This window comes from Hemitrygon akajei, unplaced genomic scaffold (genome assembly GCF_048418815.1).
Source record: "Hemitrygon akajei unplaced genomic scaffold, sHemAka1.3 Scf000054, whole genome shotgun sequence".
Lineage (NCBI taxonomy): Eukaryota > Metazoa > Chordata > Chondrichthyes > Myliobatiformes > Dasyatidae > Hemitrygon > Hemitrygon akajei.
In genome coordinates, this window is record NW_027331940.1 from 6,011,087 (window position 1) to 6,027,740 (window position 16,654).

General features: G+C 48.0%; 2 protein-coding genes across 3 annotated transcripts in view; one reads left to right on the forward strand and one right to left on the reverse strand.

Annotated features, from left to right (window-relative positions):
- The window catches only part of LOC140721392 (uncharacterized), a 1,266,977-nt gene that overhangs the window by 649,618 nt on the left and 600,705 nt on the right, over positions 1-16,654 (forward strand). The window lies entirely within an intron of this gene.
- On the reverse strand, positions 1,335-16,534 carry LOC140721390 (NACHT, LRR and PYD domains-containing protein 3-like). 2 transcript variants are annotated; one of them, XM_073036236.1, is made up of 7 exons: positions 16,488-16,534; positions 10,030-11,797; positions 8,827-8,913; positions 8,501-8,671; positions 4,048-4,218; positions 3,725-3,892; positions 1,335-3,560 (listed from the first exon to the last, which is right to left on the reverse strand). In XM_073036236.1, the coding sequence occupies exons 1-7, from the start codon at positions 16,531-16,533 to the stop codon at positions 3,473-3,475; spliced, it is 2,499 nt and encodes an 832-aa protein (XP_072892337.1). In that variant the 5' UTR covers position 16,534; the 3' UTR covers positions 1,335-3,472. The 2 variants fall into 2 exon arrangements, with proteins under 2 accessions (XP_072892337.1, XP_072892338.1); XM_073036237.1 differs by lacking the exon at positions 3,725-3,892.

Below are 16,654 nucleotides of genomic sequence, written 5' to 3' on the forward strand. Positions count from 1 at the left end.
AGATCGGAGTTCAGGAGTTAAAGATCGAGGAGAATCGATTTTCGACGGTGGAATGGGTTCGACCTTGTGTGATCCTCATTCGGAAGGATTTCATTGACTGTTCTCGTGTTAATTTCTGCGGGATAGCAGAAGATTGAGGACAGTGTGATAAAGGAAAGGTCAGTGCCTTTAAGCCGTTACGTTTCATAAAATTCTTCTTGGGAAGAGTTCGACTTTGGAAACAGAAGGAAAACGATGTGGAAGAGAATTTAAATCGCCTTGAAAAGTCTCTCCTTTTAAATGGACTGTGAGCATTTTGAACTTTTGGCATACCACTTTTAAAGAACTGTTTTTGCAACATCGCTTTAAGAACTGTTAAGCTGCCACACAGCAGCTGTTTTCCGGTTACGTTAGTGTTTGTTTACTTCTGGGGGGTTTGTTTTCAGTGTTTAATAAACGTGTTGTTATAAAAACCCTTGCCTAACTCACATATATTTATTGTTGCCTGAATACGTAACACCTCACACTCACCATCTTGTCACCCTCCTTCCCATCCCATCACTCGCAAACCCTTTCCCTCCCTCCACTCGCTCTCCTCTCCCCACCATCTCGATGCTCTGCATTGTATGCTGTTTGGGGCTGCCATTTTGCGATGCCAATCTTCACCTCTCCTCATCGCCCTCTGTCTCTCTGTTACCCAGTGTCACTCCCCTACTCACCCCGTCACTCCTGACACCCTCCCCTCTCTGGCTCCTTGTCCTTTCTCCCGTCATCCACCACATCCTGGGTGGTGAACATTTTCTGATGGGAAATTCTGCTCCCGCACCCAATCCCTTCCCTCCATCGTTGAGTGAGTCGCTCCTCTCTCCCTCTGTTGGGACACTCAACTCTCTGTCTCATCAGCCCTGGCAGCGTCCCCGGCAAACCCCCCCCCCCCCCCCCCGCTACCCCTTGCCTCCGAGCACGCCCCCTTCCTTGCAGCTCGTCTTATTTGCGAGGCAATTGTCACCACCCATTCATCTTCCACTATTGAAAATGTCACTCCCCCACACTCCCCATCCTGTCCAATCAGACCACTCCCTCCCATCCCATTACATCCTCTCCCTTCCTATTACATACCCTCCCGCTCCCTTCCTGTCGTTTCACTCCTCCTCACCCCGTCGTTGTCTTCTCCATGTCGGCCACCAGTTTGTGACAGGAACTTTCGCCCCTCCCCTTTCCGTCCCCTATTGAGTCAGTGACTTCGCTACACTCACCGTCTCATCAGTCCGTTCCTCGTCCCATCACTCCTCTTCCTCCCAAACCCCTCACGCTCCTCCCCAAAGCCCACATGTATATGTGTATGTGTGAATATCTGAGATATATACAATAGTTTATTCAATGACAAAATTATTGGACTTAAAACATATATACAACACCCAGGACTATATAAAACACAAATTAAAATACTGTTATTACAGTCAATAACACACTTGATCCCGGGATTGTATCCATGGGCACCGCATGTTCCTTCGCCATAGATTCTGTGTGTGACAGTGGCCACTGTAAGTCAGTGTCTCACTCCATCCCTGCTGGCCACATTAACCAAGGATTCGCCCATTTTAAATCAGTGCGTTCCTCCCTCTCTTGTGCTCACTTCTACCAAAGCCGCCACTCTCTCCCCAGCGGCCATTTCAAGTGAAGCTTTGGACATCCCACCTCTCCCGGAAGTTCCCAGAGTCTCCCGCATATTGATAGTGGCTCCCTGACACCCGCAAATTATATACAATCTCCCGCAAATCGATTTTTTTGAGAGGGGGAGGGAGAGGGATGGAGCGCTCCATGGCAGAGTATTAAAAAAAAAAAGAAAATACAAAACGTATTTCACCCCAGACGACACTAAAGTGTACCCCTGCCTAACAGGGGTCAGGAATACTGACAGTGTTGCTCGCTGCACTGTTTACAACAGTGACTTTTCTATTGCCCATGGTGGGTTAAATCACTGTTAGGTGAGTTTAATGGGTGTCATTCGTTCATTAGCATAGCTAACGCTATTTAAACTAGCTGGCTGGCCGCTAAGGAGCTGCTCTATTGCAGACATCCCACCTCTCCCGGGAGTTCCGGGAGACTCCCACAAATTGATGGTGCCTACTTCCCTGAAATGAGATTTTGCAGGGTGGAATTAATTGAGTGATGGAATGGTGCAGACGGAGCTTCACTGTGTGTTTGGCACTGCAAGTGTGTGATGGGACGGTGTGGAGGGAAATTCACTCTGTGTCTGACCCAGGGAGTGTGTGATGGGATGGTGTGGAGGGAGATTCACTCTGTGTCTGACCCCGGGAGTGTGTGATGGGACCGTGTGGAGGGAGATTCACTCTGTGTCTGACCCTGGGAGTGTGTGATGGGACGATGTGGAGGGAGATTCACTCTGTGTCTGACCCCGGGAGTGTGTGATGGGACCGTGTGGAGGGAGATTCACTCTGTGTCTGACCCCGGGAGTGTGAGATGGGACGGTGTGGAGGGAGGGTCACTCTGTGTCTGACCCCGGGAGTGTGTGATGGGACCGTGTGGAGGGAGATTCACTCTGTGTCTGACCCTGGGAGTGTGTGATGGGACGATGTGGAGGGAGATTCACTCTGTGTCTGACCCCGGGAGTGTGTGATGGGACCGTGTGGAGGGAGATTCACTCTGTGTCTGACCCCGGGAGTGTGAGATGGGACGGTGTGGAGGGAGGGTCACTCTGTGTCTGACCCTGGGAGTATGTGATGGGATGGTGTGGAGGGAGATTCACTCTGTGTCTGACCCCGGGAGTGTGTCAAGGGACGGTGTGGAGGGAGATTCACTCCGTGTCTGGTCCCGGGTGTGAGTAAATTTACAAATGTAAGTTAAACAACGTGTGAGCTGCTGACGTGTGGGAATAAATAAGTTTCTCCTGACTCACTCACAGTCACACACAATTAACTGACCAGCGACAAGGAGTGACAGTTTCAATAATCAGTCCCGTTTCTCACCCTCACTCTGCATCGGGGAACCGATGATTATAAAATCACACTTCAGGGCCGTGTCCGGGATCGCTGCAGATCCAGGATCACTGCCGAGGGATTTGTCAATTTAACATCATTATATCGGCCAGGCTGCCGAATGCACAGTCCTCAGCAAAGGGAGCAAAAGGATTCTCTCCCGGGATAATCCCACCCCGGGACACCGGTGTCCCAGACTGAGCCCCGGCCCCCGGGCTCTTCCTGTCTGGGTAAATCCCCGGGGTGTCACGTGGGGGAGTCTCGAACACTCACATCTGGCGGAAGCTGCGCCGCCGGACAACAGGCGGAAAAACGTCACTGCGGGACCGCTCCGAGCGACACACAGAGCGAGACCTGAGCCGGTTCCATTCAAACCGCTGGGAATCACCCCCGGTGCGCGGCCATTAAAGGTAAGGGCGGGAGTTAAAGGGGCGGGCGGGGAATCGGCCAAATGTCCCCATCCTGCGGGCGGGAATGTTCACACATTCAGATGTTCACACGGTCACTCTCAGTCCGGGTCTGGGTTCCTGCAGAGATCTCAGTTCCTTCCCCCCTGTTTCACTGAACTGATTCATCCCCAGCCTGAAAGAGATGGAAGAATAAATATGAAATAAACAGATTACACAACAGTGTCAGTAACAGGGGACTGGGGTTAATGTTTCACCAGCACTCACAGACAAATATCACCAGAAAACCCGCGGATCCACTGATATTTTATCACATTGAACATTAACACAAACACTCATTCGATCCGCTCCAGACTCGGGAGGGTCAGTATGAGGCGGCGGAGAGCGGGGACAGATCGGTCTGTCAGAGAGTTTAATCCCAGGTCCAGCTCCGTCAGTGATTGGTTTGTACTGAGAGCGGAGACGAGATCCTTGACACCAGAATCTGTGAGACCGACATTGTGCAGCCTGGAGATGAGAGAGAGTGAGGGTGAAGGACACAGAGAGACAGGAGACGGTACAAATCCACAGTGTTTATCAGTAACACAATTACTGATCACATTAATGTTCAGTGTCAGACACCCAGTGACTGTAAACACAATCTCCCACAGTCTGGTACTTACCACAGTCTCTGTATTTTACACTCTGGGTTCCTCAGAGCCGCAGACACCAGTTTCACTCCTGAATCTCCCAGTTTATTAACACTCAGGTCCAGCTCCATCAGTGATGGGTTTGTACTGAGAGCGAAGATGAGATCATCGGCACTAGAATCTGAGAGACCGACATCCCTCAGCCTGGAGATGAGAGAGAGAGTGAGGGTGAAGGACACAGAGAGACAGGAGATGGTACAAATCTCCAGTGTTTATTAGTAACACAATTACTGATTTTGTTCTTCAGCACGACTATGCAAGTCGGTCAGTGAGAACAGCGAGATGAGTTTAAAAGGGAGACAGATTTACAGAGTGAGCGTCAGAGGAGTGGTTGACAGAGTAGGAAGGCTTTGGATCAATGGGGCTTCGGCGATAAAGGGTCGAGGCGAGGTAGGTTATCTGTTTACAATACAGACAGAGAGTATGTGTGTGAGGCTGGTTTTCTGTGCTCGGTGTCAGATGTGGGAGATCCTGGAGACTCCCAGCCTCCTGGACGGCAACATCTGCACCCGGTGTGTCGAGCTGCAGCTCCTTCGGGACCGAGTTAGGGAACTGGAGATGCAGCTCGATGACTTCGTCTGGTCAGGGAGAGCGAGGAGGTGATAGAGAGGAGTTACAGGCAGGTGGTCGGACCGGGGCCACGGGAGACTGAAGATGTGGGTCGCAGTCAGGAGAGGGAAGGACAAGAGGCAGGTACTAGAGAGTGCCCCTGTGGCTGTACCCCTTGACAATAAGTACTCCTGTTTGAGTACTGCTGGAGGGGGTGACAGCCTGGGGGGTGGGGTGATGAAGCAACAGTGGCCGTGCCTCTGGCACAGAGTCTGGCCCTGTGGTTCAGAAGGGTAGGGAAAGGAAGAGGATGGCAGTAGAGATAGAGGACTCTATAGTTAGGGGGTCAGACAGGCGATTCTTTGAATGCAGGAAAGAAACACAGATGGTAGTTTGACTCCCAGGTGCCAGGGTCCGGGATGTTTCTGATCGCATCCAAGATATCCTGCAGTGGGATGGAGAACCGCCTGAGGTCGTGATACATATTGGTACCAATGACATAGGTAGGAAAAGGGAGGAGGTCCTGAAAACAGACTACAGGGAGTTAGGATGTAAGTTGAGAAGCAGGACCTTAAAGGTAGTAATCTCGGGATTACTGCCTGTGCAATGCGACAGTGAGAATAGGAATAGGATGAGGTGGAGGATAAATGCGTGGCTGAGGGATTGGGGCAGGAGGCAGGGATTCAAGTTTCTGGATCATTGGGACCTCTTTTGGAGCAGGTGTGACCTGCACAAAAAGGATGGGTTGTACTTGTATCCCAGGGGGACCAATATCCTGGTGGGGAGATTTGCTAAAGTTATAGGGGAGAGTTTAAACTAGAATTGCTGGGGGGGGAGGGAACCAAATTGATGCGACGGAGGACAGGGAGGTTGGCTCAGAAACAGAGAAAATTTGGAGACAGTGCGAGAGGGAGGATAGGCAAGTGATAGAGAATGGAAGCACTCAGTCTGATGGTTTGAGATGTGTCTATTTTAAAGTGAGGTGTATCATGAATAAAGAGCATGAGCTTAGAGCGTGGATCAGCACTTGCAGCTATGATGTTGTGGCCATTACAGAGACTTGGGTGGTGCAGGGACAGGAATGGCTACTTCAAGTGCCAAACTTTAGATGTTTCAGAAAGGATAGGGAGGGAGGCAAAAGAGGTAGGAGCATGACGCTGTTGATCAGAGATAGTGTCACGGCTGCAGAAAAGGAGGTTATGGAGGGGTTGTCTATGGAGTCTCTGTGGGTGGAAGTTAGGAACAGGAAGGGAGTCAATAAATCTACTGGTTGTTTTTTTATAGACCACCCAACAGTAACAGGGACATCGAGGAGCAGATAGGGAGACAGATTCCGGCAAGGACTAATAATAACAGGGATTATAAAGTGTGAGATTTTAATTTCCCAAATATTGACTGGCATCTCCCCAGAGTGAGGGGTTTAGATGGAGTGGAGTTTGTTAGGTGTGTTCAGGAAGGTTTCCTGACACAACATGTAGATAAGTCTACAAGAGGAGAGGCTGTACTTGATCTGGTATTGGGAAATGAACCTGGTCAGGTGTCAGGTCTCTCAGTGGGAGAACATTTTGGAGACAGTGATCAGAATTCTCTCTCTTTTACCATAGCATTAGAGAGAGATAGGAACAGGCAAGTTCGGGAAACCTTTAATTGGAGTAAGGGGAACTATGAGGCTATCAGGCTGGAACTTGTAAGCATAAATTGGAAACTAATGTTCGCAGGGAAACATACCGAAGAAATGTAGAAAATGTTCAGGGGATATTTGCGTGGGGTTCTGAGTAGGTACGTTCCAATGAGACATGGAAAGGATGGTAGGGTACAAGATCCGTGGTGTACAAAGGCCGTTGTAAATCTAGTCAAGAAGAAAATCTTACGAAAGATTCAAAAAATGAGGTAATGATATGACTCTGGAAGATTATAAGGCTAGCAGAAAGGAGCTTAAGAATGAAATCAGGAGAGCTAGATGGGGCCATGAGAAGGCCTTGGCGGACAGGATTAAGGAAAACCCCAAATCATTCTGCAAGTATGTGAAGAGCAAGAGATTAAGATATGAGAGAATAGGACGAATCAAGTGTGACAATGGAAAAGAGCGTATGGAACCGGAGAAAATAGTGGAGGTATTTAATGAATCATTTGCTTCAGTATTCATGACGGTAACGGACTTTGGCAATTGTAGGGGTGACTTGCAGTGGACTGAAAAGCTTGAGAATGTAGATATTAAGAGAGAGGATGTGCTGGAGCGTTTGTAAAGCTTCAAGTTGGATAGGTCACCGGGAGATGACAGGATGTACCCAGGCTACTGTGGGAAGTGAGTGAGGAGATTGCTGAGCCTCTGGCAATGATCTCTGCATCATCAATGAGGATGGGAGAGGCTCTGGAGGATTGGAGGGTCGCGGATGTTGTTCCCTTATTCAGAAAAGGGAGTAGGGATAGCCCAGAAAATTATAGGCTAGTGAGTCTTAAAGTCATCAACTAAGTAGATGGAGAAGATCCTGAGGGGTAGGATTTATGAACATCTGGAGAGGCAAAATATGATTAGGAATAGTCAACATGGCTTTGTCAATGGCAGGTCGTGCCTTACGAACTTGATTGAATTTTTTGAGAATGTGACTAAGCACATTAATGAAGGAAAAGCAGTAGATGTAGTGTATATGGGTTTTGGCAAGGCATTTGATAAGGTACCCCATGCAAGGCTTATTGAGAAAGTAAGGAGGCATGGGATCCAAGGGGACGTTGCTTTGTGGATCCAGAACTGGCTTGCCAACAGAAGGCAAAGAGTGGTTGTAGACGGGTCATATTCTGTATTGAGGTCGGTGACCAGTGATGTGCCTCAGAGATCTGTTCTGGGACACTCAACCTTTGTGATTTTTATAAATGACCTGGATGAGGAAGTGGAGGGATAGGTTAGTAAATTTGCTGATGACACGAAGGTTAGTGGTGTTATGGATAGTGTGGAGGGCTGTCAGAGGTTACAGCGGGGCATTGATAGGATGCAAAACTGTGTTGAGAAGTGGCAGATGGAGTTCAACCCAAATAAGTGTGAGGTGGTTCATTTTGGTAGGTCAAATATGATGGCAGACTCTTGGCAGTGGAGGATCAGAGGGATCTTGGGTTCTGAGTCCATAGGTCACTCAAAGCTGCTACGCAGGTTGACTCTGTAGTTAAAAAGGCATACGGTATATTGGCTTTAATCAGACATGGGATTGAGTTTAAGAGCCGAGAGATAATGCTGCAGCTATATAGAACCCTGGTCAGACCCCACTTGGAGTATTGTGCTCAATTCTGGTCGCCTCACTATAGGAAGGATGTGGAAACCATAGAAAGGGTGCAGAGGAGATTTAGAAGGATTTTGCCTGGATTGGGGAGTATGCCTTATCAGGATAGTTTGAGTGAACTTGGCCTTTTCTCTTGGAGTGACAGAAGATGAGAGGTGACTCGATAGAAGTGTACAAGATAATGAGAGGCATTGATTGTGTGGATAGTCAGAGGCTTTTCCCCAGGGCTGAACTGGCTAGAATGACAGGGCATATTTTTAAGGCACTTGGAAGCAGGTGCCTTATATCAGAAGATATCAGGGGTAAGTTTCTAACAGAGAGAGTACTGAGTGCATAGAGTGGGCTCCCGGCAGCAGCAGTGGAGGTGGAAACGATAGAGTCTTTAAGAGACTCCTGGATGGCTACATGGAGCCCAGAATAATAGAGGGCTATGGTAAAGCCTAGGTAGTTCTCAGGTAGGGACATGTTCGGCACAGCTTTGTGAGCTGAAAGGCCTGTATTGTTCTGTAGGTTTTCTACGTTTCTTTGTTTCTACTGATCACATTAATGTTCAGTGTCAGACACCCAGTGACTGTAAACACCATCTCCCACAGTCTGGTACTTACCCCAGTTTCTGTATTTTACACTCCGGGTTCCTCAGAGCGTCAGACACCAGTTTAACTCCTGAATCTCCCAGTTTATTACCACTCAGGTTCAGCTCCATCAGTGATGAGTTTGTACTAAGAGCGGTCGTGATGTCCTCGGCACCAGAATCTGTGAGACTGACATTGTGCAGCCTGGAGGTGAAAGAGAGTGAGGGTGAAGGACACAGAGAGACAGGATAAGGTACAAATCCCCAGTGTTTATCAGTAACACAATTACTGATCACATTAATGTTCAGTGTCAGACACCCAGTGACTGTAAACACAATCTCCCACAGTCTGGCACTTACCACAGTTTCTGTATTTTACACTCTGGGTTCCTCAGAGCCGCAGACACCAGTTTCACTCCTGAATCTCCCAGTTTGTTCTGCCCTAGTCTAAACACAAACAGACAAATTGATGAACAAAGTGATTCCAACAGTGGTTCTGAGGGAATTTCTCTCACTCGGATATTTCAGGAAACATTAAACCCTTCAGTAAATCACTGATCGGAGTTCCCATCACTGTCAATGTCCTTCACTGCCCAACTCCAGGGGATTCACCTAACATCAGTAATTTAGTCTGTCAGTGTGACCCTGTAAACTCCACATATTCCGTCTCATTCCCCGAAGGTTAGAAAACTGTTCCTGATGTGAGAGGGTCAGAAGGAGCAGGTTTGAAGAGTGAAAGTCTCACAGTGAGGAAGATTTGTTTGTGGGAAAGTGTCGATGGGAGATGGTGGAAGTGAACTCACCTGAGGAAAAGGGATAGGAAGAGAAAATCTGCAGGAGGAAGGAGAATGGGAAAGAGACCCCAAAGGAGGAAGGAGAAGGGGTCCCACAGATGGAAGGAGGGGAGATCCCACAGGAGGAAGATGGATGGGGAAGAGAGGTCCACAGGAGGGTACCGTTGGGAAAAGATAAAACAACAAGACGAGATTTCAGAAATAGATTGTACGGGAGGGGTGTGTCTGAACTGTGGCCCACAATCGGGAGAGGAGATGCGCCCATGGGTTCTGGGTATCTGGTAGTGAGCACAGTCACACAGGTGGACTGATGGTGATGGTCACACACGGGGAAGGGCAGGGGAGGACAATCTCACAATGGTATTTCTTTCCTTCTCACTGGGACAGTCTGCTGACGGTCTCTTGTCCCACACCGGGAAGGGGGTGTGAATCTCTGACCCACCTGCCACAGTCAGTGTCGGTCTGGGTGTCAGTAACAGTGAGAAGGAACATTGTCAATGGACGTGTCACAGGCAGCGAGAAACACGGCCATTCCTGTGATTTACTACCATTAAACCAATGGCCGTTGTTCACTGATCTGATGAAGTCTCCAACATCCCTTCACAAGGAACCACAGAACCCTCCCATCCTTGGGGAATTATTGATCGATACCCTGGCATTTGTCACAATTCTTTACAATCTGATTTACTAGTTTTACCCAAATCGCTTTACAGTGAAGCAACACAATGGAACAGTTTCACAGTTCAGAGTGAGAGATAAATCAAGTTACCTCAACTCCTGGCACTTGTGCAGCCCGGGTCCCAGCCGCTGGATTCCTTCACACTGAATGTGGCAGAGAGCCAGATCGAGGTGTTTTATTGTATCACAGAGTCCGATGGCATGAGACAGGACCGCGCAGTCAATCGGGGTCAGTGTCATTCCACGGAATGAAAGTGTTTCCACAGATCCCAGTGCGGCCTGAGCCAGTCCACGATTCTGAGACTCAAACAGGTAGTGCAAAGTGTTCAGGACGCTCCTTTTACCAGCTTCACTCTCTTTGTTTCCCATCTGGCGTTTAACCTCCTCCTTCACGCAGTCAATCACCCGGCAGGTTGTTTCATGAGGAAATGGACCCAGAAACTCCTCCAAGCCCCGAGCTGTCATTGGGGAGGAGAGACCAGCAACAAAACGGAGAAATACCTCAAATCGCCCATCTGTCGTGTTGTGGGCTTCAGTGAGGAATTTCAGGATATCCCCGGGATGTGGATTCAGGAATTGTGCGACTGCAGCTACAAACTCTTGGACGGTGAGGTGTGGGAATGTGTACACCACGCTCCGGGCAGAATCTTCTCTCTCCAAAAGCTCCATCAGGAACCCAGACAGGAACTGGGAAGGCTGCAGACTGAACTTGATCAAATCTCCATCTGTAAACACAATCTTCTTCTCGGACACTCCTCTGAAGGCCATCTGACCAACACTGAGTAACACATCACGGGGGTTCTCAATCTCACGGCCGTGGTTTTTCAGGATGTTGTAAATATAGTAGGAGTACAGTTGGGTGATGGTCTTGGGAACTCGCTGCGGGTCCCTGACTCTTTGTGTGAAGAAGGGGCCCAGTGCCAGAGCGAGGATCCAGCAGTAGGAGGGGTTGTAGCTCATGGTGTACAGGATCTCGTTCTCCTTCACGTGTTTGAAAACAGCTGCTGCCACCGTCTGATCTTCAAAATACCTGATGAAATACTCCTTCCGTTTCTCACCAGAAAATCCCAGGATTTCAGCCCAGACACTGATCTTTGCCTTTTCCAATAAATGTAACGCAGTGGGACGGGTGGTCACCAGCACTGAACACCCTGGGAGAAGCTTGCCCTGGATTAAACTGTACACAATGTCAGACACTTCACACCACCACTCGGGATCTGGGCACTGGTGCTTGGGTTCTGTATCACTCCGACTATCAGCAAAATCGATTCTGTGTTTGAATTCATCCAAACCATCGAATATAAACAGCAATCCCTCTGGGTTCTTCCAGACCTCTCTCAGAATATTCCCAAAGTAAGGATACTGATCCAGAATCAGTTCCTTCAGGTTTATTCTACAGTTAATGGAGTTTAAATCTCGGAATTTGAAACTGAAGACAAACTGGAACTGTTGGTATATTTTCCCTGTGGCCCAGTCATAAACAATCTTTTGTACCATTGTTGTTTTGCCAATTCCTGGGACTCCGGCCACTGCTGCCGAACTCCCAGATTTGGATTGTGCGAAGAATCTTTTCATTTTGTCCCAAAAACTATGTGAGTAACTATTATGAAACAGATGAGCAATCTGGATTTTTTCCAGCTTTGCATGGAGATGGTTCTCTCTCCACTCCTCCTGGTCTCTGCCTCTTACTAGCAGCTCGTGTTCCACCAGTGTCCGATCTCGAACAGGATAAATGACTGTGAGCTCAGCGTATCGATCAACCAGTTGGAAAACCTTCACCTTCTCCCTCATCAGGATCGTGTTCACTCTCAGTGTGTCAGTTTGTGCCCGCAGAGTCTCCCTGTGTTTCTGTTGAACATCTTCCATGGGAACAGACAGTAGACAAACTGTTAGATGTCTCAACTCAGAACTCAGTATTTCAGTACCCAAGAATGGACAGGATGGACAGAAATTGGTTGTCAATGCCAGATCTGATGAACACGGAACACTCATGTATTTCTGCTAATAAAAAACAACTTGTTAAAGACATTGTTTGGGTGAAATTATGAGCTCGGAGACAGAGTGCCTAAAAATGGATGATGGCACGGAAACATTTCGGATCTGATTCAGATTCGCTGATAAAGGCTCAGCTCTCCCCTCTATTCATAGTTTGCAGATTCCCCAGTGTTTCTTATTCTCTGATCTGGTATGTGAACACAGGCAATACACCCGCACCACATTCACAATATCCTGAAAAGGGAGGGTGCGCAGTCAGAAGTCGTGACACATATTGTTACCAATGACATAGGGAAAAGAAAAGGAGGATGTCTGGAAAACAGAACATAGGGAGACCAGTGGGAATGACGGCAGAGCAGAGATGACTGAAGTTCTGGGAATAGTTCACAAGGTGCAGTGTAGATGTGGCCCACAGAGGAACAAGTTCTCAAATGGCAGGTGCAGGCAACCATGGTTGACAAAAGACGTTAAGGATGGCATAAAAGCCAAGGAGGGGGCATATAAGTTAGCAAAAGTGAGTGGAAAATTGGATGAATGGAAAACTTTTAAAATCCATCACAAGACAACAAAACAAGCTATAAGAGGGAAACGATGAAATATGAGGGCAGCCCAGACAATAGTATAAAGCAGGATCATAAACACTTTTTCCAGTAATATAAAGAGTAAAAGGGAGGTGACAGTTGATATTGGACAACTGGAAAATGATGTTGGTGAGATAGTAATAGGGGACATAGATAAACGCAATTGGTTCTTCGCACATGTCTTCACTGTGGAAGATGCTAGCGGTGTGCAGTGGTCCAGTAGGCGCGTGACGGGCAGTAGGAGTGAGTGCCATTGCTATTACAAAACAAAAAGTGTTAGGCATACTGAAATGTCTTAAGTGTAAAGGGGGTTTCTTCTTTTTCTTTGTTACTGTGTATGTAATCAAAATGGCGTCTTTGTTTTGTTAAAAGTAGGAATTCTGGCGCCTTTGTGAAAAGTAGGAATGCTGGCGTCTTTGTTATGATAAGTGCTGGAAGCTTGTTTGGGACTGTAAACTGATTGTTGGCGGGGATTTTGGGGAGTCGGCGCGATGGAGTGAGAGAGAGAGGACGGGATGCTGGAAGCTGGGCGACGGAATGGACCCCGAGCGGGGGTCCCCGGCCCAAGGTTTTCGGTGAGGAGAGGAGACGGAGATAGAGGAGTGTGGAGCGTCTGGTCGGCCACCGTGGGTGGTCCCAGGAGGCGGGTCGAGGAGTTCGGAGGGGATCGAATGCCAGAAGACTTCAGTAATTGAGCTCCAACGGTTGTGCACGAAGTGGTTTGGACTTTGATAAGTTTGGCGCCTTTTCTTTTTTTTTTCTTTTTCATATATACTGTATCGTTAGTAATCGCTTAGTTATAGTAATCTTTATAAATTGTACTCATTTAATCGCATAAGGTGTACTGTCTGTTTTTTGGGTGAGGCGGGGACATCACACAGCATCCACACCAGCTGATTACTCAGTTTGGTGGGGCCGAAGGCTGCTCCCCCTAGACTAGAACGAGCTGAGCGAGCCTGAGGCGACCCAGCGGTTACATTGTGGGGTGCTCGTCCGGGATTAATTTCTGTGGAAGCTGTGTGATCGCCCTCTTTAAATTATGTCTGCGGCGAAGAGCTGGTGTGCCTTTGTGGGTGTGCGATTGCCGGTTATCTCTGCATGTGTGTTGGGTGGGGTGGCTGCTGTTGGTAGCCCGGAGGTCATTGTTCGAGTTCCGACTAGCGCTGACGAAAAGGTGGTGGGGCCATGGGCTGTCCATGCTGTTAAGAGAGCAAGGAAGGTCTGGTTGGAATGTTTCAGCAGTGGTAGGCTCCGCCCGGTTGTTGGAATAATGTCCAGCCCTAAAGGGGCAGAGCAGACCTCTCAGTTGTTGGGTGAGTGGCAGTGCTTGGCTGATGGAAAGCGACCGGGATTGGTTGAAAGTTTGAGTAGGTGGGCTGGTAGCGTTGTTAGAACTGTCGGGCGCAATTACCTCGAAGTGACAGCTGCCAGTTCTGGGAAAGTGTGGGAAAATGCGTGTGGTTCGACTGGAAGTCAAATGCCGCAGCTGGGGGGCTTATCATATCGTGGCAGGAGATTGGTGGGAAGTTTTTAGGGTATCCCTTTTGGTTAGGAAGGCAGATAAATTGCTTGCGGAGCCAGGGGGATTTGTCGAGGGGATCAGTTGTTCCGTTGATCCGAGAGGTGTCGGGAAACTTAGAGGAGGCCCAGTGGGGGAACGGCTTGGGGTCTCTGGGGGAGCACGTTCCCAGCAATGTACCAAGGAACTCCCGCAAGGAACAGACCCTATTCCTGAAGGCTTAGAGGGACCACGCACTCAGGTGTTGTTACGGATGGATGGAAGTCAAGTTAAAGCCATCCTCGGCACCGGGGCACCGGTTAAGTTGCTGTACAGTTTGTTTTATAACCGTTTTTGGAAGCCTTTACCCTTGACGACATTGATGGCACTGGAGATTTGGGGTACCAGCGCCGGTGATTATAAAGACGATGGTTGTTGGTCAGTGAAAATGGAGTTCTTAGAGGCAAATGTGGAGGTGACTGAGGTTCGTGAATTGTTAATGCTGATGTGTCCGGACACTGTTGTAGAATGAGTTTGAGTGATGCCTGAGGCGACCCAGGGGTTACAGGTAAATAAGTCACCTGGGCCAGAATGACTCCATCCCAGAGTCTTGAGAGAGGTTGCCTGAGAGATGCAGGTGCATTGGTCATGATCTTTCAAGAATCACTGGAGGATTGCAAATGTCACTCCACTCTTTCAGAAGGGAGGAAGGCATAAGAAGGGAAATTGTAGGCCAGTTGGCCAAATCTCAGTGGTTGGGAAGGTGTTGGAGTTTCTTATTAAGGTTGAGTTTTCGAGATACCTGGAGACTAATGACAAAATAAGTCAAAGTTAGTATAGCTTCTGTAAAGGGAAATTATGCCTGACAAATCTGTTCTTCGAGGAAGTGACAAGCAGGGTGGACAAAGGAGTCAGTGGATGCGACTGACTTGGATTTTCAGAAGCCATTTGGTAAAGTGCCACATATGAGACTGCTGAACAAGATAAAGCCATGTGGTGTTACAGGAACGATATTGCGGAATGGCCGTCAGGCAGCAGGGAGCGAGTGGGAATAAAAGGGGCCTTTTTTCTGGTTGGCTGTCTGTGACTAGAAGTTTTCCTCAGGGTTAGTATTGGGACCGCTACTTCTCACATTGTTTGCCATGATTTAAATAATGGAATTTGTGGCTTTGTGGCAAATATTGCAGACGAGACAAAGATAGGTGGAGGGGTAGGTAGCACTGAGGAAGCAGAAAATGTAGACAAATTGGAAGAACAGGAAAAAATATGGCAGATTGAATACAGGGTTGGGAAATGTATGATAATGCATATTGATGAAATGAACAATAGTGTAGAGCATTATCTAAATGGGAGGAAGGTCCAAACATCAGAGGCGCAGAGGAACTTAGGATTCATCCAGCAAGTTTCCCAGATGGTTAATTTACAGGTCGAGTCTGTTCTAAAGAAGGCAGCTGCAATGTTGGCACTTATTTCAAGGGGAATTGAATATGAAAGCAAGGAGATAATGCTGAGCAATTATAAGACACTAGTCAGGCCGCTCCTGGAGTATTGTCAACAGTCTTGGGACCCATATCGCAGAACAGATGTGTTATAATTCGAGAGACTCCAGAGGCGATTCACGAGGACGATTCCAGGAATGAAGGGGTTACTATAAGCAGGGCACTTTGACAGCTTTGGGCTGTACTCACTGGAATATAGAAGAATGTGGGGGGATCTCTTTGAAACAAACTGAATGTTGAAAGACTCAGGTAGGGTGGATGTGTATAGAATGTTTTCTGTGGTGGCGGTATCCAGAACTAGAGGGCACAGCCACATAATTGAGGGTGATCCTTTAGAACAGGTAAGGAAGACCTTTTTTTAAGCTGGAGAGTAGTGAATCTCTGGAATGCTCTGTCAGAGATTGCCATGGAGGCCAAGTCCATGGGTATATTTGAGGCGGAAGATCCTATTCGGTTAGGGCATCAAAGGATATGGCAAGATGGCAGGTGTTTGGGGCTGAGTGAGATCAGGGATCAGCAATGATGGAATGGCAGACCAGACCCGATGGGCTGAATGGCCGAATGTTGCTCCTATGTCTTGTGGTCTTATCGAGGAATAACAACAAATCTCGGCTCCACTTTGGATCGGAGGTGTGAGATTTCCTTTGCTGGAGTTGGATGTTCCAATTGGAATGGTTTGGCATCACTTTTGTCAAATCTCCAGATATTCGGTTCTAGGGAAAGGGAAACATCGAGGTTTCATCTCAGATTGACGGGTATGTCTGTTCATAAGTCTCATCGAGGCCTCTGGATGCACAGCCTGAGACGCCAAAAGGTGCCAGGTGTTGTGACAAATTCATTTGGTTACCTGTCCTGCAACCACAGCAACAAGAACCTGTCTCCCAGACTCTGACAGTCTCTAAACAGTCGGCCAAAGACAAGTATTCAGACTCTCAGAGTGAAATAAAAACATTGACATTTCTGTTCCATCGCTTACCTTTCAGATGCATGGGCACTTCAGATAAACCACGCTCAGTGTCCATGTAGGCGATCTGGGCGTCACCTGTTCAAACAGATTAACCTGCATTAAGTCTGTTCCGTGTAATACTGTAAATTCATCAGCATTGACATCTGTAACACACAGTGTATTGTTCACTGTACCAC